At 40.4% G+C, this 24,085-nt stretch overlaps 1 protein-coding gene across 6 annotated transcripts in view; it reads right to left on the bottom strand.

Annotated features, from left to right (window-relative positions):
* Positions 1-24,085, bottom strand: part of TEX2 (testis expressed 2) — a 71,616-nt gene that overhangs the window by 15,055 nt on the left and 32,476 nt on the right. For all 6 annotated transcript variants that reach the window (XR_011135427.1, XM_068913349.1, XM_068913352.1 and 3 more), the window contains 6 exons: positions 17,879-19,533; positions 9,721-9,921; positions 7,717-8,053; positions 6,044-6,291; positions 3,357-3,506; positions 1,842-1,941 (listed from right to left, as the gene is read on the bottom strand). Coding sequence is in view for 5 of the 6 variants with exons in the window: in XM_068913349.1 (XP_068769450.1) it covers positions 1,842-1,941; positions 3,357-3,506; positions 6,044-6,291; positions 7,717-8,053; positions 9,721-9,921; positions 17,879-19,533 (2,691 nt within the window). In the remaining variant the exon portion in view is untranslated. The remainder of the gene's footprint in view (positions 1-1,841; positions 1,942-3,356; positions 3,507-6,043; positions 6,292-7,716; positions 8,054-9,720; positions 9,922-17,878; positions 19,534-24,085) is intronic.

The raw sequence follows: 24,085 nt of genomic DNA, 5'->3' as shown, positions 1-24,085 counted from the left end.
CAAAGAGCTGCAAATCTCAGGTGAGATAGGGCAAACACTAGCATTTGGATACAACAGGCATCAAAAGAGACGTTAAATAACGCTATGTCCATGAGAATTTTAATGATTCCCAGAAGTCTGTTTTGTCCACACTTGTAATACAAGGGAAAAGTTCGAGCTTCTCCAGCTTTTAGTCGGTGATTTGAGAATCACAACATTTTCAGTGTTACTGATGAAGGGTATTTAATTCCTTCTAAATCTTGTGCACCTGGTATTTTTGCAAAGGCCTGATGATTGTTCCTCAGAGCTAGAGAACAGCAGTGTAAGAGTGGCAGACAAATGAGTCTTGTATCAAAATTACACTTAAATAAAACTGGAAAAGGCCATCTATATAACCAAACTATATACTAGGTACAAAGATGAAATCTGAGTTGCTTCTAAGCAGAAACTGCCTAGTTAGCTAATATTGTGTACAGCTGAATTTATCACGAATTCTGGGGAACCACCGTGACCTGACCTTTAAGAACAATGAGAGGAACTAATATGTTGAAGAGCTCTTTTCATGTTCTCTCTTATTGTTATAAACACACTACTGAGATATGTGCTATTTGCTGAGGTTTTGGCCCTTTGCAGGTCCGTAATTTAGAGCCTGTCCAGTGTCTCCAACATAGTTAAGTACTGTAAATGCATTAAATTCATACTGACTCACTGACAGCTCATCGGTTAATGAACACCATCTGGAAATGACTTTATTTTGATATCTTCATATAAAAGTTGGAAGAGCGGACATAAAACCAAAATAAGTTGTTTGCCTTGTAAGCCATAGCATCACAACAGGTCCTCCAAGGGCGTATTTCCCTTTAGACCAATTAGAACCTTCTCCACCTTGAGCCAAGTAATTCTCTTGCAGATCAACTACATTTTCTGGCCCAGTGTTGCAATATGGTAAGCAACTACAGGAGTGAAGGGAGTGAGAAGAGACAAGTTAAAAAAATCCTTAATAAACTCATCAACATTTTCACATGAAAAGCTGCTCTAATTACCTCTCTTAGAGAATAAGATGGTATCTACCAATCCTCAGCATGTAAAAGCACAAATACTTTTGAAGCTAAAAGTGTTATCTCAGGCTATATATGGACCTAAAAAGACTACTTTTTAAAATGAGAATCTTATTCTTTAGTAGACTGATAAAGATTGTTTTTTGTGAAAGTCCTTAAGTGATCAGAATAACCTCAAATATATTGCTATGACAAAAATGTAAGATAAAAAAACAAGAAAAAAGCAAATAGTCTTTTCATTCATATGTAGCAGTAAGAAAGTCATTTAGCTTTAAAAAAAAAAATCATACTTGATACTGAGAACACAAAGTGATGCTGTATTTTAAAGCTTCTTTTCAAAGCAACATTGCATTTTTGTTTTCTGGTTCGTTAGGATTGCATTTTTCTGAATCACTGTTTTCAGAGCAGGACAACTCCTCTCAAAGACCGTCAAATCTTTTCTGCTATGGTGCAGAACCAATTCTCTCTTGATGAGACTTGCATTGCTCTCTGCAGTGCATGACAGATGCACCCATGCATCTGCTCCTGTGTTGTATGCATGTATTAGTCTACTTCTGTAACTGCTTACATATTCAAACGGAAAGAGACAATCATATTTCTCTGACTTCTATAGGTTCTATAAAATTACGATTACACCAAGCCTAATATTGCTGTTATTGAAAACAGAACACTCAGTATCTCCTCAAAATGAGCTCCTCTTAAGAGCTCTTGTTAAGCGTACACTTCCAGATCAAAATTCTGCTCTGCAGGATATGAAGGCACGCGCTGGCAAAAATAAAGAAGGAAATTATTAAATTATTTTACCTTTGTGATCAACAGAAGGTTTGAAGGCTTGAAGGATCTTCGGCACTGCTATCCCCATATCAAGTTCAGTCAGGGTCAGTTCATTCATGAAGTACGGCAGCTAAAGAACAGAACGTTAAAAAAAACAAACCCGTGTTATGGAACTAAACATCACTGTTTCCTGAGTTGGAAAGGCCATTAAACTTAAAGATTGGATTGAGCTGAAAAGTTAACAGTGAAAGAACACAAATACGATTACATGAATTTCTTCAAATTCTAGGATTTCACATTTGTCAGTTTCAAAATAATATTTTAAGAGAGAGATTTATTATCTGAACTTGGAGCCAAAATGTTTTTCATCTACATTTAGGTTCAGATGCCATCATTGACTCTGAGTGAAATCTCTGGTATGCTTTTTAGTCAAAGCATATAAACAGCTAAATAACAAAGCGTAAATCCTATTTTACTGTGAATAAAAATTAAAGATTTTGTTTTTGAAGTTCAGTCACATATTTTATAGTGGCAGTTACATCAAAATCTTAGCTATTTTTATCTTTGGTAAATTCTAACCATAGCACATTAGCCTTAAAATCTGTTTCATAATTTTAGTATTACAAAAGTCACACTTTTCTGTGCCTGTATTTGCTGTAGAACTTCTATCAATTAGAAACACTTATCTACTGTGAACAGATAGGGCTTTAACCTATCAGAAATACACCCGGTCCCCCATTCCCTGTCTTTCCATTGAACTATTTCTAATGAGATGTTTGAATACCCTGCTGTCATGATTGTGGGAATAGCCAGAGCAGAATTAGGTTACTGCTTATTTCCCCAAAGCACAAGCAACACTGTCTCACAGCTGGTGGTGGCAGCTACATTTCGCAGCTTGTCAGCAAGACTATTTCTTCTTTTGCCTTTAGGAAGAGGTAAACTCCTCCCCAAACATCAGGGGCTGAAGCGGCCTGTGATTAACTGCTGCTGTTGAGACGGCTACAGAATGCAAGGGGAAGACCCAGAAGTCATCCAAAAGCATCGTTTCTCCTTCATCCTTTGCACTTACGCAGTGGATGCACAATTGTATCCCTACACCCATCAGACAGCTGTTGCATTGACAGTCACTCGCACCGACCTTTCCTGCAGCCAGTGTATATTGAAAGTTGCAGGAGGTGTACGAGCACCTTCACCTCCTTCTCCTTACAGGCAATCTAACACTTACAACAGCAGATTTCGTTTTGCTGAAGTTCTGAATCTGCATTTAGTTTCTATTCACAGTTCTAACGTGCGTGTGTGCGGGGAAAGTAGAAGCACTGTAGGTCTGTAACGCCCGCTATGGACATCTGCGTCAGGGAGCTTTAATACTTTATAAGCAGCTCTATTTATTCCTAAGTAAATACAGTAACACTTCTACTTTTCACACAGGAACTTGACAGGCACAAACAGTTCATTCCAAATTGTGTTTTTTTCTAGTTTCTAATCTCAAAGACTGTTTGTTTTCTTCTCTCAGGAATAAGAAGTGCAAGTCCCTAGAATAGTTACCTTTATTTTACTGAGTTTCATTTGGATCTTCTTGGACACTAGATCAGACCAATACTTTTCTCCTAAAAAATCCCAAAATATTCTTCCAAGGAAAGCATTCACCCAGGCCTCCTGTTCTTCTTCTTCAGCTGCTACATGGGCATCTGGTAGCTGAAAACAGAGCAGGTTACTCCGCTGTGGACATGCTGTAAACTTAGGTCAGACAAAGCCTCATCCGCACTGGGAAGTTCAATGGCTGGCTACAAAAAGTAAACATTCAGCACAGAAAGCAGCTTTAAAAATCACGTCAACTGGCCTGACACAAGCTTGTTTGTTATCCTCCTGACATGCAACAGAATGAATAAAACTATACAGATACAGATTCACCTCAAGCAATGACATGAGGGAATCATAAGTATTTCAACCTCTGGCAGAAAAAGCTGGTAAGACCAGAGCGGAGATAAGCCTACTCCACTTACAAACGTGGAGTGTCTAACACAGATACTCTCCTGTCTCAACAGCCTGGAAGAACGGCTAATCTATTTCTTTTGGCTTATCAGAAAAATAGGAGAGCAAGACTCAGCCTTACATCCTTAAATCCAGTTCACAAACAGAAAGATAATCACAGTACAGGGAAACACACTTCTTCCTGGTGTCTGTATACTGGATTCAGAAAACCATACTGTTCCTTCTGCTACATCAAAGGTTCTGTTTACAGTCCAAGAGGATTATGTCTTAGTTCATTTGAGGACCATCTCAAAACACTCAGCGTTATACACTGGGATGTTGCATCATCAGTTACAGACATAAAAGCAAAGCCAGCTGAAATGATCTGGGATGCGTACGTGCTACCGTGACACCAGGAAGTCTGAAGGAAAAACAACATGAAAGAAAACATATTTAACATCTTGGCTGCCTGTAACGAAAGGAGAGCTACCCTTTCGTTATTACGGGTAGAAAGTCTAAAGCCAGCAGAAAAGCAGTGCTTTCTGAGAGGAATCGGGGAGATGCTACCATTGCACTAAGAATGCTGAAGAGCATTTCTGGGCAATGACTGCTCTTAATGGCTGCAGCCTCACGCAGGCAGAAATTGCTGGGTGCGTAGCTTCTGCTGGGACACCAGTTTCCTGCCAGCACTGCTGATGTATTTATAGAACAATGTCTGGCACGTGCCGGGTTCAGCAGTGAATTCCTCACTGCTTCGGGGGTTGTCAGGGGCGAGAATCCCTTTTCCTGGGGTAGGGTGAGCCACGTTAATTCACATGCTGTACTGTGGCCTCCCGCACCTTTTCCGCAAGTTGTATGAAAGTCTGGTAATAAAGATGCATGACATGAATTATAATTTTTAAATGACCCAATGATCATACTTTATATTAAGATTCTATTTATTAAGACTGATTCATCAATGTTTCAACAAGCAGTTATGCAGTCTAAGAGCTCAAAAAATTAGTTAATGCTATTGACAGTGCTATTATGCTGCTATGTACTACACAAGATGTCAGCCATTCAGTATCTCTTCTAAAAGACATTTATAAAATGGAAACTACATGTATGAAGTATGACCAATCCATCCATGCCCCAGCTCTTAAGTAAAGACTTCATCCAAATAAATTGTAGTCCTATACAAGAGCCAATTCCATTTCTGTCCCTCAATCAGCCCAAAGAGCAGGGACACTACAATAAAAGTTGCCCCACTGCTGTCAAAGCTACAGTTCTGCAGAAGACATACTGAGGGGGAATTCCTGACCCTGCTCATGGCAACAGGGCTGGGACATCACCTTTGAAGAAAGAACTGAAGAGGTTGAGCACTTTCTGAAACACGGAACAGAAAATTAGTTCTCAGTTCCAAGACAAAATGCCCTGCTTCGCGCAGCCTAGAGGAGAAAGAACCGCGGATGCTCTTGGAGCGCATGAGCCAAGCCAAATGTGGGGATAAAGCGGAGTTTATAATGGAGTATCCACACTGAAAAACTGCTAAAACCAGGATCTAACTTACACTTTCGTCACAGGATAACTCTATCCCAACCACATGTGGGGATAGGGGACAGTGTTCAGATGTAGTCGGGAACAGACCTTAGAAGGTCTTGCAACTCCCCAGAAGGAGCAGAAAACGAAGATCAACTACTGTGTACTAAAATGGCACTTAAATTGTTTCAGCAAGCCAAAGACCTCAAAAATACGCTTTTAGTTCAATCTATTTTGGAATATACACAGAGAAACTTATCAGCTTTTTACTCTTATTAGTAAACTATTGGGAAATGATTTTTCTTTTTTTTTTCTTTTTTTTTTTTTTTTTTAAATCTTAAGCATTAGCTGTAAAGATGTAATTTCTAGCTCTTTTGGGACTACTGTTAAGATGTAATTTCTAGCTCTTTTGGGACTAATGCTTTCCAGGATAGACCTGTGTATTCCTAATGAAGAAAATGTATATACACTTTGCCTTTAGCTGTATAATCTCTTAAAGATATGGCATTGGATAAGCAAGAAAAAACACAAGTATTCTTGGGAGATAAAAAAAATCAAACATGAAAAGCTTGCATGTTACAGTAAAAAGAAATTGTGGTCAAAGAAGGGCAAAAGGCAAGTGTAGTTAAAACAAACAAACAACTTTATTCCCCCCCCCCCCATATAACTAATTTTTAAAGAAGCCGTTAACAAGATAAAACATACCAGCACCAACGCATATTTTGGTGGAGGGGAAGTATTACCTTTTTCATAGCTGTAGGGCTGCTCTCTGCACTGAGGACTGGACTACTTGAAGGGCTTTTCTTTTCATGTGGAATGCACTTCGCCATATAAACATTGTAGTCAAGAAGCATCTTCTGTCGCACGTTGCCAGCCAGCTCCTTGTGCTTAGGCTGGGATGTGATTTCTTCTGCACTTCCCTTGCTGCTGCTCCGGCTGTGTGTAAGAGCTCCAGATTGACTATCAGTTCTATTATGCGTTGGCAAGATCCCTAAAATCAAAAAGAATAATAACTGTTAAGCAGAAAAGGAATCTGGCAGTCAAAGAGCAAAGCATATGATCAAACACTTAAAGGAACAAAATCAGCTTGCAGCAATAATTTATTCTGAAAATAAACCATTCAAAGTACCGTTTCCCATTTTTTAGACTACAGCAAATTACCATGTTTAGGTGGTCTCAAACCCAAATTAGTCAACATTTGGCATGATTCAGTGTTCAGCAGGATGTGTGACTGAAAACAAACTCAGTTGACCAGTAACACATTTACATGTGGACACTCATAAATACAATATAGGCCAGAATTCCCAACAACTGTCCTGGGGAATGGCTAAGTCAAGTCTGGTGACTAGAACATACCTATAACTCAATTTTAAAAAGTTTAATTGTAGCTTGTTCGGATTAAAGAGACTGTCAAAAGGGTGTAACTATTAGAATTCTAATTACCCAGTAATTTTTCATTTGCATTTCAAGAAGTTATGCTCCAGAAATAACGATGTTAACAAGTTTTTAAAAAGCTTCTCAGAGAACAGATAAGAAAAGAAAAGTATGAGTCATTCAGGAACCAGGAGATTTAAAATTTAGCAAAGAATAGTTTTAAATTAATTTTTCAAACATTTGATTGATGTTGTAGACCATCTGACATGTGTTTGCTGGTTTAAATGTGCATTAGGATAAGATTTTGTATTTAAACACTAAAATGCGTTTTCTTGTGACATTAACCCATGCAAAAGCTCTTAATTTATCTCAACAGGAAACTGGAGCAGAAGGAAGGACGGAGGAGGGGAGAGGGGAGTAAGAGTCGAACACTGACATCAGCTCTAACAGCACAGGAGAAAAAAGACAGAACAAATCATCCTTATGAAAGTTACAGGAGTTATTACAGTCATTTAAAAATCATGTATTCACGTAAAATAGGCTCAAACAACTATTCACCAAGAACAGCCGAGTGTTTTGCTAGGTTAGCGAGTTGATCTGGTTTACCAATCAGAGGGTACCTGATTAGACACAAGGGTAGAGGAAGATCAGGAGAGAGGTTTGACAGGATTTGACAGCAGTGAGTTATTGACAGATCAGGCTAGCTTTATCTAGCTACACTTTAAAGATAAAGATAATCCTATATAATTGTTTGCTTTTTTGGCAGGGCTAGTTTTATGCCACATTAGGAAGTTAACTGCTTTTCCACATAGTCAAGCAAGTTCCAGAGCTGGCAGAAGAAAGCAGGTGGCATTTTGGCCATGAGAGGGAAGGGCTGGGGGGGGAAGAAGGGCCAAGACAAGGAACAGGAGGGCCCCTTTGGTATTACACAGCTGTTAGGATCAGTACAGCTTCACAGTTGCGGTAACTACCACTGTGAAAACATAACTTCAGTTTGTTTCTTTTAATAGACACTATTACTAGAGTACAAAACATTGAATACCTGGCTTAATTCCACATAAACTGGACGGCTTCTTTGCTTCGGACTTCAGCTTGGATGCTAGAAGGAACCTCCTGAACCATTCCTCCTTCTCCCTACCTGTCCTTCCAAAGAGATAAAGCACTTGATCCTTCTGGCTAGTGTACTTTGCCCCATCCTGAACTTTCTTGGATTCTTCATTGTTCAAGTCCACTTTTTCTGCAGATAACTTTTCTTCTGCATTCTCTTTATCAGTCTGGGCCTTAGCCATGAAGTCATCCTGTCTAGCAAGTTCAATGCAAATAGGGTACTTCTTATTCCAAATTCGTTTTCGTGCCAGACTCTTGGGAACCAGGGAAATCTAAGTGATAAAGGAAAGGGTTAAATTAACTTATTTTCCAATTATAATTTCCATCACTCTATATTCATATGGAGAACACGAATGCAAGAGATAGAAATCCTATGCAGGATTCAGTGGGTTTAATCGATTTAACTCATAGCTGGTTGATGTCTAATCCACTGCAATTACCAGCTCTTTGGTTTCATAAATTCTCCAGAAAACAAGGTGAACCACAGCCTTAGAAATTTAAACAAGGATCACTCAAGTAGCTTAGCCTTCTACAGTCATGCGTGCTAGAAACTCTGTTTTCATTTCGGACACTTTATTCTCACAGCTATGCAGGAAGAGAGAAAAACCAAGAACCTTATTTCTTTGATCAGTAGGAAAGTAATGAAAGTTCAAGTTGAGTTTTAAAACTCATTACTTCTCAGGCCCACCTCATAAATTGAGTGTTTGAAGCTGGCAACAGTCAGGTCAAACAACTGTGCAAGAATCAAGGAATAAAAGTGACTTGCTCATAACGACATTTTAAGTTCAGTATATTCAGAGAGAACTGAGACAATGCAAGTGATGAGAAGAGTGGTAAGAGGTAAAAATTTTAATCTCAGGGCTGAACCTACCAATGTTTTGCAAAAACTGTAGGCAAATACCTTGGAGAACAGCCATCATTGGCTGATTACGCGCAGAGCACTTGGCACTTTATTTGGGGGAGGGGAAAAAAAAGTACCAGAAAATTTTCTGAGACGCCATGGGGAACAACAGTCAGTCAAGCGCTCTTGTAGCATGTGATAGCTTTCTTGTCTCCATTACGGGAAAACAAATCTGTGAAAGGCAGGAATCTCTAAGTTTCTGCCTCATCTTTTTCACCATCCTCCTTTAACGGAGAGCAGAGCTGACGGCAAGCTCCTTCCCCACACTGATTCAGGGAAAGGAAGGGAGGTTTTCCTCACTGTCTTTGCCCTTCTGTCCCTCTAACTTCCACAGTCGACTTGTGGGAGGAAACTGTGCTTAACCGTACCACCAAGGCCCTCTACTGATGTACTGCATTAGAAAACTCACTCTTACAATTATGAAATATTAATGTAATACTTAATATAATGCCAATGGAATCAACTTTACACTACAACTCCCCAGAGATTTGCGGGAGTCAATAACACGTATGGAAACTGTTCCAGGATTATTCTAGATGTGCTCTTCCAACTGCAAAAATCCTCTTCTCCTCCCCTAGACGGTGGGTACCACAGCGAGCGTTGTCTGTTCCAGCCACCTCACTCTCCTCTTCTACTTCCATGCACAATGCACGTTCCCACTCCAACAGTGAAATGCAAAGGTTGTCTCAACTGCCTCGGGATAGAAACACCAACCAAGAACTATGCACGTCCATGTAAGCTTCAAAACAAGCAGCCATACAATAATCTAATGTATGAAGAACAATAAACTTCCCACGCGTTAACTTCTGCTTTGAGTAGTCTGAGGAAAATCATGCTTTTCCATTATTGTGTAAATATGTAGAATTTTTTTTTTTTTTAAATCTTCTCAATTCTCCTCCTCAGCACAATCTTTTGCAAGTTAATCATGGAAACAATTTTGTTTACATAATGACAGCACATGAAACCAGAAGAACGAAAAAACTTAAAAGATTCAAAGTCTTTCTTGTTAGAATCACAGATATAAGTAAAACACTTTACCTTGCTCTCCATAAGTTCATAAATTTTCTGGCTGACATATGTGACTTCCGGCTTTGGCTCATTGTAAATAGCCCTTCTAGAAATATTTTTATTGGGTTTTGAAAGTCTTAAGGTGCTTCCTTCAAGTCGCACATAGACAGAGTGAGTCAAAGTAGCATGGTACGTTTCTGGATCATAATTATAAATTTCATTCATCCATCCCTAGAGAAGAAAACACTGGTTAACAGGCTCTTAAACTGCTAGAAAACCAAGTACAGTATGCACGTGAAAGGTTTACATCGTTACCTAAGCTTTTGCCAAACTCATGTCATTGTTGCACAGACAAATGCAACAAAGTAGTAAAGGCCCTGAACGAGAGCACCCAACCAACAGGGCACGAGGTGAGGACTGTGTCCCAAGCACAACGTTTGGTTTCCTAGGGGACATCGTTTCCTATCAGCAGCGCAGCGCTCTCAGCTCGCCCTCAGGAAACTCCGCAAGCTAGGAGCGGCCACCAGCTGGCCGGCGAGGGCACGCTGCCGAGCGGGCGGCCCGTCCGCTGGAATCGCCAACCATCACGGATCGGGTAGAAGGCCACAACGGAGTTTGCTTTAACGCACCATCACTGTTCAACAGCGTTCAAAGTATTGTGCCACTGCTCAGCTGCAAAGCACAAGTCGTACGAGTGGATTACACGTCATTACCTAGAGACTCGTGCAGGAAGAAAAACAGAAAACAAACCAACCCTGCTGCAACGAGCCTGTAGGTAGGTAACTCATTCCAGCCGCGGGGGTGACGTTATTTCTCTTCTCTAACACCTGACTGCAGAAAGCGCAAGAAGATAAACAGGGCAGAAGAGAAGCCAGAATATTCATTCATGGAGGACAAGTTTTCCTTCTCTTAATCTGCCAAATGAGGTACTTTATTAATGATTTCTACCTGCACTTCAAGACCTTAATCCTACATACTCAATATCCATTAATGTCAGAGTGAAGGAAATAGCCTGGTCCTTCTGAAGACAGATTTAAATAGCATTTAAATGCTATTCAAATGCTCTAGTATTCCCCCAAAAAGTTACAACTACCATATACAAAGCATCTCAGATATTACTGCAGCATTTTAACTTAAATTTAAGTTTCCACCCCCACACAAAAATGTAGAATTTATTTTATTGCTCGTTTACCTCAGTGCCATATAATTTCTCAAAGCAGGCTGCATATACTTTCTTAGATGCCATAGCAACAGCGGTTATCTGTTTTGCTCACTCCAAGACCTAGCTCCATTTTCACTATAAACCGTAAAAAACTAGGTAAATTAGTATTCTTTTTATGTTCCGTAAAGACTAAGTCACTCATCTTCGCTCAACTCCAAAGCAGGCTGCTTCTTTATTTATAGAAATACCAGTGCCAATACCTGCTCTTTGAAGAAGCTTTTTGTTTGGGTTTGTTTTTGTTTTTTTTTTGCTTACGCTGGGTATATACAACTATCACATAGGAAATACAATGCAAGAGGAAGGGTTTTCTATAAACCATCAAGGTTCTGCACTGCAGGGTTGATGTTTGCTTGAGCATATTCTATTTCCATCCTAGAAATTATTAAGCCAAGACATCTCTGAGCAGTCAGCAATTAATTTTCAGCCAGGAACTCCAGCTGGACTCACTGAAGCACAAGGACATCATGCGACTTGCCTAAAGCTGCTGCAAGCTATTCACCCTGCACAGAACTAGAATATCCATACGGCCCACAGACCTCAGAAGAGACTCCCACCTGCCCTCCAGATCAGATCTCAGGGCTATTTCCAGCTCTGACGCTGAAGTCTGAAGGCCTGCAGCTAGGGCAAACGTATGGACTGAAATTTGCTGCCTCAGAAGCATATTGCCTTCTCCTGCAACAAAGTGCAGTTGAAGACCACACAAGCTGGCACAAGAGAAAGAAATACTTAGAAAGCAGCTCCTCACAGGGCTCTTAGCCACATGAGCCCTGTTTATGACTTTAATAAGCAAAAAAGTTATTTTCAGTATGAGGATGGGAAGCCTCCTTGCATGCAGGGTACCTGAGAAGGAAGGATATGGTGTACTTGAAGTTTCTTTAATATCCTGGTTGAGATGGAACCAGCAAGAACTTTCTGACAGCAGCGTTCAGGCCAAGCAAAGGACACGTACCAATGAAGCAACGTATGATTTATGCATCTCTCTCTTGACTGCCACAGTCCCATGCTAAGAAGTGAAAATCCTATGCTTCAAGGATGGAAAGCTGAGAGTTAAGACGACATCATCACCTTCAGACGCAGATCAGATGCACAAACATAGCTACTGAGAAAGCCTAGCAAAAAGATTATTATTCAAGTCCTTCGTTGTCACATTTTGATTTTATCCTCCAAAACATACAGAGGTGCCATAGCCACATCTGCGACAGAAAGAAACGAGGCATGGCCTACAGGACGTGACTTAAACAAGTTCAGTCAATCTCTAGTAGCACAGGGGACTCGATTCACCTGGTGGGCCATCCACCTTTCCTATCTAGTTCCTATTACTGTGCCAATAGCAGTCTTTCTGCAAGAACAATGCTGTACGGGACCTGCACAGACAGAACGTATTTGCTGATAGTCCCAGACCGAAGATTTCCTTATACTACATAATTAAACAATAGAAGGGAGACACTGCTGAGGATGGTCACAATTTTCCCAGCTGTCACAAGACAGACTGAATATAAAGGGTAACTAATAAATCATAAACCAGATTCTTCCTCAGTTTGCACAGGCCTGCTTCTGTCTCAGCATTAGCAAGTGCTGGACCATCTCACCTGCTTTTCTGATCTCTACCATGCGATCAGGCTTTCCATTTCAAATAAATGGATTAGTTCTATAATCTGCCAAACACTTTTTTTTTTTTTAAACCCTGTACTGCAGGCTCCCCTGCTCATTACCCAGAACAAGCACAAGTGCAAACACATGCTCCTTCTCCCAGCACAACCTCCATTCACGAGGGACAGAAGAACCCCTCCGAGTTGTTTAACAACGATTTCTGGCTGCCTAGGCTACTAACGCTCAAAGTGTAGAACAGGCAGAAATTAAACACAGTTACTGCCTAAAATAGCAGCCTACACAGCAATTTCCACACGAGGAAGAGATTAGCTGCTTCATGTACTTGAGGGTTAGCCCAAAAAACAAAGATACAGAAAGTTAAATTCAAATAATCGGTTTTATTCAGGTAGTATCTAGCCAGTCAGTACTATAACGCTCCTTGTAAATAAATTTTGAGAGTCCTAATTTCTAAGGATGCAGTTTCCTGTTTGCACTCAACTTTTCAAGTTATTTTTTAACACAGAGAAACACTGCATGGCTCAGAGGTAGCGGTTAATACTTTATCAAACAATCATGCTTCACTATTAATGAATCTGGAAAACCTGTGCCAGCTGCAGGAATTTTTCCCATATACCTAACAGTGCTAAGGAAGTAAAAAATACTTTCTGCCTTCCCATTTCAGCAATTTTCATTTTTGTACAACAGACTGTTTGTTTAGCATGACAGCATTTCTGAGAAGGTTATCCAAGAAGTTTCAAAATCCCTTCTCACATTTTAAGAACAATTTTAAAAGAAATCTCTCCTCCCCTCTCTACAGAAAGAAATGGAAACAAGAGATTCACAAGCTACGGTAACCGCTTTGCAGTGCCTCTAAACAGAGAAGTTATTTGAAACAGCAGTTCTCTCACCATAATCTGCTAGCAACAGATATGTTTTCCCAAACTACCGAAACAACAAAGGGTTTCCTTGTGTAGGAGAGGAGAGACTGTATGACTGGGTTTTTTGGTACTAGCGAAGTTGTTAAAATAAGAAATTTAATAATTCAGGGAGGACAATGACCATAGTCATATGCTACTGTGCAGCTGCTTGCTATTTGCACTGATCCTGTGATCTCCTTTAAAGGTCAGCAGTTTCTCTGAATTCACAGCTATTAGGAGGATGTCTGACTATCAGTCTAGTAATTACCCTAAAAAGCATTCGATTAGAATATTGGGCCAAATGGCTTTTATAGCAAAGGTCATAGATACTATTTAAAAAAACAACAAAAAAAGTCTAACTGGCAGGACCTGGCCAGCTTGTTTAGATAGCAGAGACTGAGCCTTGGCTTTCAAAGTGCACTATGTCATCCCAGTCTCAGCAGTGCTATCAGCTATCCGAATCCTCCAGGGACACCCGGGTCTGTGCGACACAAGCACTCACGCAGAACGGCTTTAAAGGGCCTACAATGTCTTACTTTTCTTCTTTCCCAACTCTGGGCTGCAAATTTTTATTTGCATTACACTTCGACAGAATAATTCACACGAGTAAAGAATTGCACAGCTGGGCCCTGCAGAGGGTCAGCCTCTTCAAGGTTATTCAGTTCGGGTGTCAGGTATGTTATACCTTAGCATGGGAGGGGAGATGGGGGGGATTCCAAAAGGGAGTCTAGCACTCAGACTCAGAGGGCTAAGACAACACACTAGCTCTGCAGAGAAAAACAATAAAATAAAAGCAGTATTTCTATATTACCAAACACACAGATGAAAGCATCAGCCAGACAGCTTTCACACTGCAGGCCCGGAGCTGGGGTGTAACCGCCTCCAACATTTCTTAGGGACAGGGACAGGCAGGTTAGGAGCCATTCGCACTAAGCGATGCCAGTAAGCTCCAGCGCCAGAATTCTGAAACTCTCGCTAGACTGTAGATCACACAAACCTAGGAGTATCCCTCATTACCCCTATTATTTTAAAATACTTCAATAGTATTTTGCTTGGTAAGGGGGGAAAAGTATATAGCGTGCTATATAAATGCATTTTTAAGATTATATTGTAGACCATATTCAAAAAGACAAAAAGGGCAGAACGTTCACTGACGTGGAATCTAAAGACTTGTGTAAGACCAAAAACACAAATTTTTTTTTTTTAAAGAAAATACCATCGCCTTAAATCAAAAATACATTTGTCTGCCAGAGGCCACTATCAAACATGAAATCCCTTGAGCGATATTCAGGAAGAACCGTCTCTTTCTGTACAGCTAAGGTTCAGAAAGCTTCGCTTCTCCAGCGGGCACTGCCAACATTGTGCACATTTCTGCTAGTAAGTGTGTTTTGTAATGGAAAGGGTAGATTAATCATTTCCATTTTAGCTGTTACTTAAAGCTTATGCATCAGCCAACAGAACAAGAGAACACACACTCAGGAAGGCCAATAAGGAATTTAGAAAAGCCTAACGCATTGAAGAAGGGAAAACAAATAAAAAGAGAAAGAAACCTGCTGTAGGCATTAAAGAAGAAAAAAAACTCTGAGCAGACCAAAAAAAGGAAGAGGAAGCTAGAGAAATAAAGACTGCAAGGGAGCAAGAGGGTAACAACGCACTGAAGATGTACTTTTTTTTTTTAAACAGTATCAAAGATATCTGAGTGAAATAACGAAGTGTAAGAGGCATAGAAATTGAAAAAAAAATGTAGTTTGATTCAAATTAATAGAAGCACAGACTAGCCAGCACAGAAGTGTTCTGTTCTTTCATGTTGCAAAGGAACAGTTCTGGGGAAAACAATGTTCGTGTTCAGGTGTTTTGGCAACCGCTGAGCAGAATTTTCCACTAGTTCTTGAAATTCAAGGGAAACACAAACTTCTCAATATTTATACAGGAGAGAACACACACGTGCTTGACAGCAGTTTGGCAGAATTCCAGCTTCTAAAGCCCTATAAAATTGTCTTTCTTTTAGCATTTATCATCATTGCATAGAATCAGTTCAGGCCAAAACGCAAGACAAACGAGCTCTGAAGGGAGCATCTTTATGCAAGAGTTAAGTTTTATTTTCCTATATTCATGTTAGTTTTGTTACAGATTAAGTCTTTATCTCATTCTGCAGAGGATCTGAACTGTCCAGTGCTCATTTTGACAGAGGCAAATGGAAAATATTCATATGAGGGTGGAATAACAACTTGCACGCTGCTAAATCTTATTACATTATGTTCTACTTCAATATGGGCACTACACTGGGTTTTAAACTCCCGAAGCATCAAAAAGGCCTTTTATTAGTATATTAAAAGACAATTACTTTATGTGTTAATAAGCCTAAGAAATACTTATCAGGCCACACAAAACAAATCTGCGTTCATACAGAATCCTCTGCAGTTATTTCTTGCCTTCAACCATTCTCTTAGAATATATCTTCTGGATAAAAGCATTAAAATATGGTTTAAAGGAATAACAGCTAACATCTCGAAGAGCCAGCTTAACATCAGCCAGCAACGAGCATCAGGGACTTTTCAGCTTCAGAGCATCAATGCAAATATTTATGAAGGGACTCAGAGTCCAATTGACAAGGACAGAACTGAAAGTTTGTCAAGATGTTTACGTACAAGCAGCAGGTAAATCAAACGGACAGGCAGGATTGTTGAGCCCACGTTCCCTACAGCCAGTGAAGACCGCCACTCGTGCCATTCAAGAACAGGGAACGCCAAGGTAGCACATGGGCTGGGCATGCAACTGCTGCCTGTGCTCAGCAAAGTTGCCAATTTTGCACCCCATTCCTCTACAAGGAGAGATTCACAAATGCTCCGATGAACAAACATAACAAGAGACCACCTATTTGCTTGTGCAATGTGAACTACACGTTGCACAGTTGCAATGAGAACTTATATTTCAGTTATAAGAGTGGAAATCAAAAACTATGTGCAAGCGTGCATGCTGGCATACATGCTATATACAGTGGCACACACAGATAGGACCACTGGAAGTCAGTAAGCAGTCTTTCTGAAATTGAAAAGAGTTTTCAAAAACAGTTTTTACCCCTTACGCTCTCTGGGGGCCATGGCATTAAATAGCAGTCTCAGCCACCTAGACCTGGGTACTTAAACCATGTTCTACTCCTCCATGTTTTCTTAACCATACCAAAAGCGGACAAAGTACAGCAGCTTGCCACTGCATCTGCCAAGATGCATCTCAGGAAAAAGATCAATTATAAGACCTTCTATGTTTCATTCCTTTGCAGGAGTCACTGCAGATCTCTTTTGTGATGTGGCAAAATGCCTTTCATCGCTGAAGTTAACACAACTGTGCGTGCTGGTTTGTGGATTTTAAGTTTGTCTGACAGAAGTTGTCTGACAATTCTTTAACTCATGAGTTTTTCTGCCAGTGTCTTTAAACTTTAAATTTTTTCATTAACAGAACAGACTCACGTTCTGCTAAGAAAAAAAAAAAAAACAACAAAATTAAATGGTACCAAGTGCAAGTTGTGTCACTATCATTCTGAGATGCTTCTGTTCACATAAGAAACTAGTAGCTGCTTTACTACAAAGCTCTACAATAGGGAAAATACTATTTTAATTTGTCAGAGACAAAGAACAAGTGAGTCGGGACAGGGTAGGGAAGAAGCACAAAGCTACTGAAGTAACTGAAGTGCTCTGCTCATGTGGGTCACGACTGGACAGACAGCAGCATGCTAGGTATACCAAGCTACAGCAGCTCGCAGTATCTGAACAAGAAGTGGAGCTAGGGGAAGAGTGAAGAGGAGGGAGGAGACATTTTGTAAGAGCTTGATTTAAAAACCAGCTCTCAGGCACGCATTTTAGTGAACTGTAATCCAGATTATACCACACGCCATTCAAAATGTCAGCGCACAGAACCACAGACATCATAACCGGTGAGTATGTCCTTTCTCATCACTCACTCCTCCTCCCATCCTCATTAGGTAATGCTTGAGAATAATCTGTACGCTCTCTAACTCTATGCTTTACTTGAACACAGTGCTTTTGAAGCTTCTTGATTTAACAGACGAGACAAATCACTGTCTAGGTGGTAGAACACCCCAGAACAGAACACACCTCCCAAGAGGCAGCTTCAAGCACAAGTGTTATTCCACACACTAAACTCTGACACCACTCGCTTTCAGTAATTCAGCAGGATCACTTCAAATCTATCAGCAAAACCATTTGCCCGTTCCTTTTTTAAGCAGTTATTCTGTTTTTCCTTGAATCTGTAAGGGAGTTGAAGTCTTATATAGTCTTGGACACCAAATCATTTCTCTCCCCGCCAAAGCCTCTAAAAAAAGGCTCTATAACAATACTCTAATTACAAACACTGGTAACTCAGCTGATTTGCACCTTCGGAGCAAGTCCTCTGCCCAGAACAACACAGACAGACAAGCACACACAAAATGCCATGACCTCACCTTCAGTATTTCAGGTTCTTCGATGTCTAGAGCTCCTGTATTCCATTGCTTTCTCAAACTTTTATGCAATCTGAGATATTCAGGAGTACTTGGAGTAAGAAGCCAAATCACACAGATAGCTATCATAAATCCAAGGGCAATTCCAAATAAGAGTCCACTTAAGTAGCCAGGGAGAGGGATAATAAAATAAGCATAGACTAACAGCGTTAAGAAGTACAAAGTTTTCACTGGTATTTTAGGCTGTTGCACATATAGATTATTTTCTTCTTCACTACTGAGCATAGTACCATCTTCCTCGGTCATCTCCGGATGAAGCAAAGTTTCAGGAGGTTTATCAGTTTTGCTTTCATCCTCTAACAAGCAAAAGTCTTCAGAATAAAGTTCACAAAACTCCTCATCCTCTTTGCTTGCTAGTGCAGACAAGGAACATTTTTCAAGTACTAGTGAAGTTTTCATATTCATGTCCTTTGTGCTTGCAGGCTGAGAGCTTTTGGTCTCAGTCTCTTTTGCATGTTCCTCAGCTGTTTTTGACTGATCATTCTTATTCAGGTTAGAGTCACTTCCACAGTAGTCCCCCTCAGAATCACATTCTTCTTCCTTAATGCTGTAGTTGTTATTGCTTTCCAAATGGCCATTCAAACTGGAAAGGTTTGAGAGTTCTGAAGCACTTGAAGATAAGGCTTTGGGCCTGTGGCTACTACTTTCGTCACCCATTATCTTACTGAGCAGCTGAAAAGGCTCATAGATCACTTCAGAAAGGCGTCTTTTAGTATCTTCAATTTTAGCCTCCATCTCAGGTACTTTAAAAAAGGAACGAGTGTCAGAAGGAGATGTTAACGGGGATGAAGGGGCAGTTTTAGAATCACCACCCGTAGCTCGAGGTTGAGTGAACTGTTTGAAGAGATGCAAGTTCAGTTTTGAGTCTGGGGGTCTGTAAGACACAGCTTCAGATTCTTGTTTAGAAGTGTCTGTAGACAGAGATTTCACTAAGGTTTTCATTAAGTGTCTGTGTCTCATCGGTGGGGTGGGCTCTTTTGGTTCCACATCTGTTGAGAGGGACTTGACTAAACTCTTAAAAGGCTTTGAGCTGGAAACTGTGGATGATGCACTAGAGCAGACAACTGATCTGGAAGGGGACGAGGATGGGGAAGACAACAGGCTGGCTTTCTGTTCCGCAGGTGCTGATGCACCTGATAAGCTAACTACATGACATGAATGTGATGAGGGAGACAGGACTAGTGGCACTGCACTGAATACTTGGGATATGGAAGGAGAATCCAAAGGCTTTACAGCGTCTGCAGTTGGCAGAACTACAGGTGATGAGGACAGCAGTGATGTGGCATTGGCCACGTTAAGCGAGGTAGCTGGACCAGAAATATCATGGCCACTATGCTCAAAGCAGAGGTCTTCCTTGGCTTCAAGTGCTGTTACAATGCTTTGGTCATCTAGTTCCTCATCAAGAATCTCCTTAAACTCCTCTTCCTCCTCTTCTTCCTCCTTCCCAAATGCAGAGAAACGAATAGTAATGGTTTCTCGGGAGACAGATCGTTGGACCTGTACTTTTGGCGCTGACGGCTTTGAGGACATTTCACCAGTTTTGTCTGCATGGCTACTGTTCTGACTTGTCATTGCAGGTCCCAGAGATGAGTCAGAATCTGTGGGGAAAACGCAGATCCAAGTTAAACTCATTTTTCACCCCCGCCAAACATCCTTATTTTCAAGTTTTAAGACAAATACCAGAGATGGGTTATATGCAACAGGTCTGTCGGTTGAAGGAAATAAAATACTCTGGACACTTTTCATCTCGTTTGATTTAAAACTGTCTAGTCAAATCAGGGACTGTTTTAAAAAAAGACCGCATTTTAGTTAGTACCCCCTTCACATCTATTTTACTCTCCCTCATTATTAGTATCTCTGAATGAAAGAAGGGATTCAAAGAAAGACAAAGGGAAAAAATTGTTCAGAACGATGAGGAAACAAGGACTGGAATGGAGAGCATTACCAGACCCTCTCAGATGATCTTGAAGAAAGAATCTGACATGATTTTAGGTAGAAAGAAAATATAAGCAGAAGATCATCATGCCCAAAATTGTAACAGGTTACTGTTTGCCAGCTAATATATTTCCATACAGCACAAAAAGGCAACATTAGAAGTGCTGCACTGTTAAAATTACCTTCAAGTGTTCTGAAATCATAGATCATCCCTGATGTGCCTCTTTTCTGTTTTCCCTAACAGCTGCACTTCTTACTGAGTTCCAGAACCCCCATCCCACCCCGGGACATGGAAATTCTTCACTCCTAACTCTCACTTGCTTCTACATATGTTAGATCCTACTTTTTTTTCTTTGTTTGTTTTGAGCAAAGCTTGCAAACTCAAAGCAAGGACAAAAACATGTAAAAGTTTCCAGGTAGAATTCATCGTTCCATGCTTTACAAACTATGGACAAATGATCAGGATACACAACAGTCCAATAACTGCAGGCAAGTTAAGGCATAATTGGACAGAACTTTATTCTGCAAGTTACCTTGTAAACACCGAGAATTCCAAGACTAGACACCCTTTACAAATATATTTTAGCAGAACCCCTAGTGCAATAAGATGAAGTAGCTCCAAACACCACAATAATGGGCAGCATCAAACCAATAGTTGTCAAAAAAAAACAGGAATCAGTCTGGACTTGTGTCCAAATAGGGCACATTTGAGATATATGGCAGACTATATATATATATACACTCAGACAAAGAATTCACTGCTGCTAGCAGTTTTGCTATAAGAACGTGCAAGGACACTTCAGCAGAGGCAATAGTTCTTCTCATTGACATAGCAATAGTACTTTTTCAACATACTGAGCTCTTCAGTTCAGCGCACACGGGATGCTAGGATAAATATGCTAAAATATCTGCCTTTTATGGTCGTTTTCAAACATTTCATTGACCCATGAAAGTGGACTCTCGATATAGTTCCATGGAGAGGAAATATTACACATATTCAAACCAAGGCACTAGTGGCCATTCTCAAAGATGGATCAGGAATTACAAGACAAGCTCTGCCTTTCTGGCTGTGAGGCAGCACTTTATCTTCACTGTCAAGACAGCAAGTTTACCACTTCAGTAACTGAATTATTTTTCAGGAGCTGTTAAAACGCTATAATCAAACCGTCTAACAGAATTAATGAGAGGCCTTTGTTGACATTTAAAAAACAGTTCAGAAGAACGATTATGTGGTGATGAAGAAACACGTACTTCACAAACAGTTGTGGTATCAAAGATGGTATTATGCAGAAAGCCAATGCCACCTGCTTGTCATCATTTTCCTACTTAAAGGTTGTAGACCCTCTTACTTGCTAGTGGAATTCGTCATGTAAGCATTTTTTAAACCTGCGCCAGTAAAGGAGCTGGGTTAAACATTTTAAAATAGCAGATTTTTGCTACCCAGCTCATCCAGTATAATTGGATCAAAAGAGACCATCTGTCCACAACTTCCTACTCAGTATGGTTGTCCATTTTGTGGCTTCTAAATTATTGACTAGCTTATTCCTTGCTTCTTCTAGCATTCACATGCTTTTCAATAGTTGTTCAGAAGGAGTTGGATTCTATTCTGCTTCAAGCAAAGTCTCCGGAAATTTTAGTTCCACTTTTCAGTTCAGTTTTACGGCAAACCTCAGGGAGCCAGTTTGGGCTCAAACAACCAAAACAAGTTTTCAGAGCCTAGCCACATTTTCCTCCACTTCCCACCCGAGCAGCTTGTCACAAAAATGGTCGAGACGAAATACAAATGCTACACTGCTCGCTTTTCAGATCAATTTGTCAAGAAAATAGCAATTTGATTGTTAATGTATCATTCAACTAACAGCAATCAGCACATACAAAGGTATTGTCTAGGAACAAGCCTAAGCTATGCTGCAAGAGCAGCATTCTGAAAACACTCCCAGCTCTATCCAAAGTGACCTGTTTTCCCAGGACACCCTTTTACACAAACAAGCTGAAAGTTAATTTCCAAAGGGCTCTACGCTGCTTCAGAAAACAAGACCAAGATCAAATACTATTTCAACTGAATATCCATCTCTTGGTCCTCCCTGCCCGTTCTCCCTGCGCAGACCTATTTCCCTTCCATTGTACCATCCCTAGAGTTCACCAGACTTTTCCACGTAGGATTAAAAGCTCAGAATATACCCTTGCAGTCAGATCCCACACAAGAGCATGGTTGAAGTCTTTATGACAGTTCAGTGATTTGAGTTGTTTGCCTAGAACGCAATCAAATTCATTGACTTTTTTCTCTAGGAAAGATTTTTCTAACATGTGCTCCCTCCTAACAGCTAATGCACTGAATATACTGAAGCGTTTTTGAATAGGCTAGAAGAGACTGAAAACATCCAGTTACTCTATTCTGCATTAATTACTAGCTCAGCCAGAAAGACTGTGCATAAACGTGCATATGACTTGACCCGGTACATCAGCTACCCCACTTGGAGCAGGAAGGCCAGGCTTTCAGTCTTTGTTCCAGTTAGTATCAACTGTATTATACACATGCACGCAGGCAAATCAGAAGATAGCGAAGGCAGTATGATCTTCATCTTTCTCCCAAAATGAAGCCAGAGGTTTGATACAGAGATCTAATCCAAGACTCTGAATTCTGATCAGAGGCAGGCAGCTCCTTCCTAGCTAAAACAAGGCACATAAATCTCAGAGATAAGTTCTATTTAATGCGCCCTCTTCTACTTGAAGTACCATACAGCCATGTGAAGCGACTTCTTGCTCTGCACCACGGCCTTTGCAGATTCCTTCTTCGGCAACTAATTCCTCCCCACACCCACTCCCAAGTTTAGCACCTAACAAAAGACAGGGACTCCAAAAGAAAGCAAAGCACACCGAAATAAGGCGTTGCAACGCTGAGCATTTTAGTGCCTAACCTTAAATGGATGAAGCCTAAATGACTGAAGCAAAACTGACTAGATGAAAGAAAGTTGGACTTAATACTTGCAGTTGTCGAAGGATTTTCACCGTCAAAGATGCTAGTGGAATTTCCTGCCTCATATGTTATCAGAGACCTTCAAAACTACTTGGGAAGGCTTTCAAAACTCAAGCAATAGTAACTTTAACTTTGTCAGCTTCAACATGGCAAACTCTGGAATGAAAGAGACTGAAATGTAGCAAGACAGATCTCAAATTGCGACCACGTTATCTTGTTCTATTGCACTTCTCTGCGAGACATTTCTGACCACCTTTCCAAGCTAAAAGTCATCCTAAACTGCCAATAAATGGAATCTTTTTATACTAAAAAAAATACTGTGCAACAACCCAGGCAATCTTTTGTTAAGGTATACTTTCAGAAGGCACAGTAAATACTTTTTGGTCTTCACTCTTCTATATTACTAGCATTAGGCTCTTCTCTGCTCTAAAATACCAGTTTTTCTCCTTAAAGGCAGGGACAGTTCTATTTGCTCTATAGAATATTATTCTTATAAATAGATAATTATATCTATTATCTGTTTATAAGAATAGAATGAGCCACTATCAGGGAGAAAGCTTTTTTTTTTTTTTTTTTTTTTTAAATCTATTCCAGCTGCAGAAACATCCATATACCAGGCAGCTTCAATTCCTGATGGGACAAGTGCTCAAATTCTGCTATTTACCCCGGCCAGCAGGTTAGAAGCTACACGTTTCTGCCTCAGGATCAGACCTGTTTTTAACTTTCACTGTGGCACTGTTTTCTTCTGTCCTCCCAAAAGCCCCTCTGACATCTCAAAGGAGAGTGAAGAGTAACTAAGTGAAGAACGTCACTGCCATTGATGGAGCTGTACCTCTAGTCCACTTAGGACTTCTTAAATTGTTAGCTTTCCTGCCACTTCTGTGGGTCAAGTAGTTATTTCCCTAAAAGGTATGAACTCTCAGTTATTCAGAAGTTTAGATATGGATTAGTCAGTCAGACGTATACACAATTTGGCGAGTGCTGTGGTTGGTGAGACACTTGGTCTCTCACTTTCCTGGTGGAACAGCACACTCAGAGCCATCAGCACAGAGAATCCGTTGGCATGGTTACACGTCACAGTTCAGACAGCAGATTTCCCAAATTCGTCAGCCAAGCGCACCAAAATTTATTGGGGGGGGGGGGGGGAAATACTAGCAGAAAGATATGTATCCAATTCTATATCCTTTTCCCTAACGCTGGACCATCAGCTATCACACATCTGTACTCTAACGTTCTGC

The sequence above is a fragment of the Struthio camelus genome, chromosome 19 (genome assembly GCF_040807025.1).
Source record: "Struthio camelus isolate bStrCam1 chromosome 19, bStrCam1.hap1, whole genome shotgun sequence".
Classification (NCBI taxonomy): Eukaryota; Metazoa; Chordata; class Aves; order Struthioniformes; family Struthionidae; genus Struthio; species Struthio camelus.
This window is presented reverse-complemented; position numbering and strand designations above follow the sequence as displayed.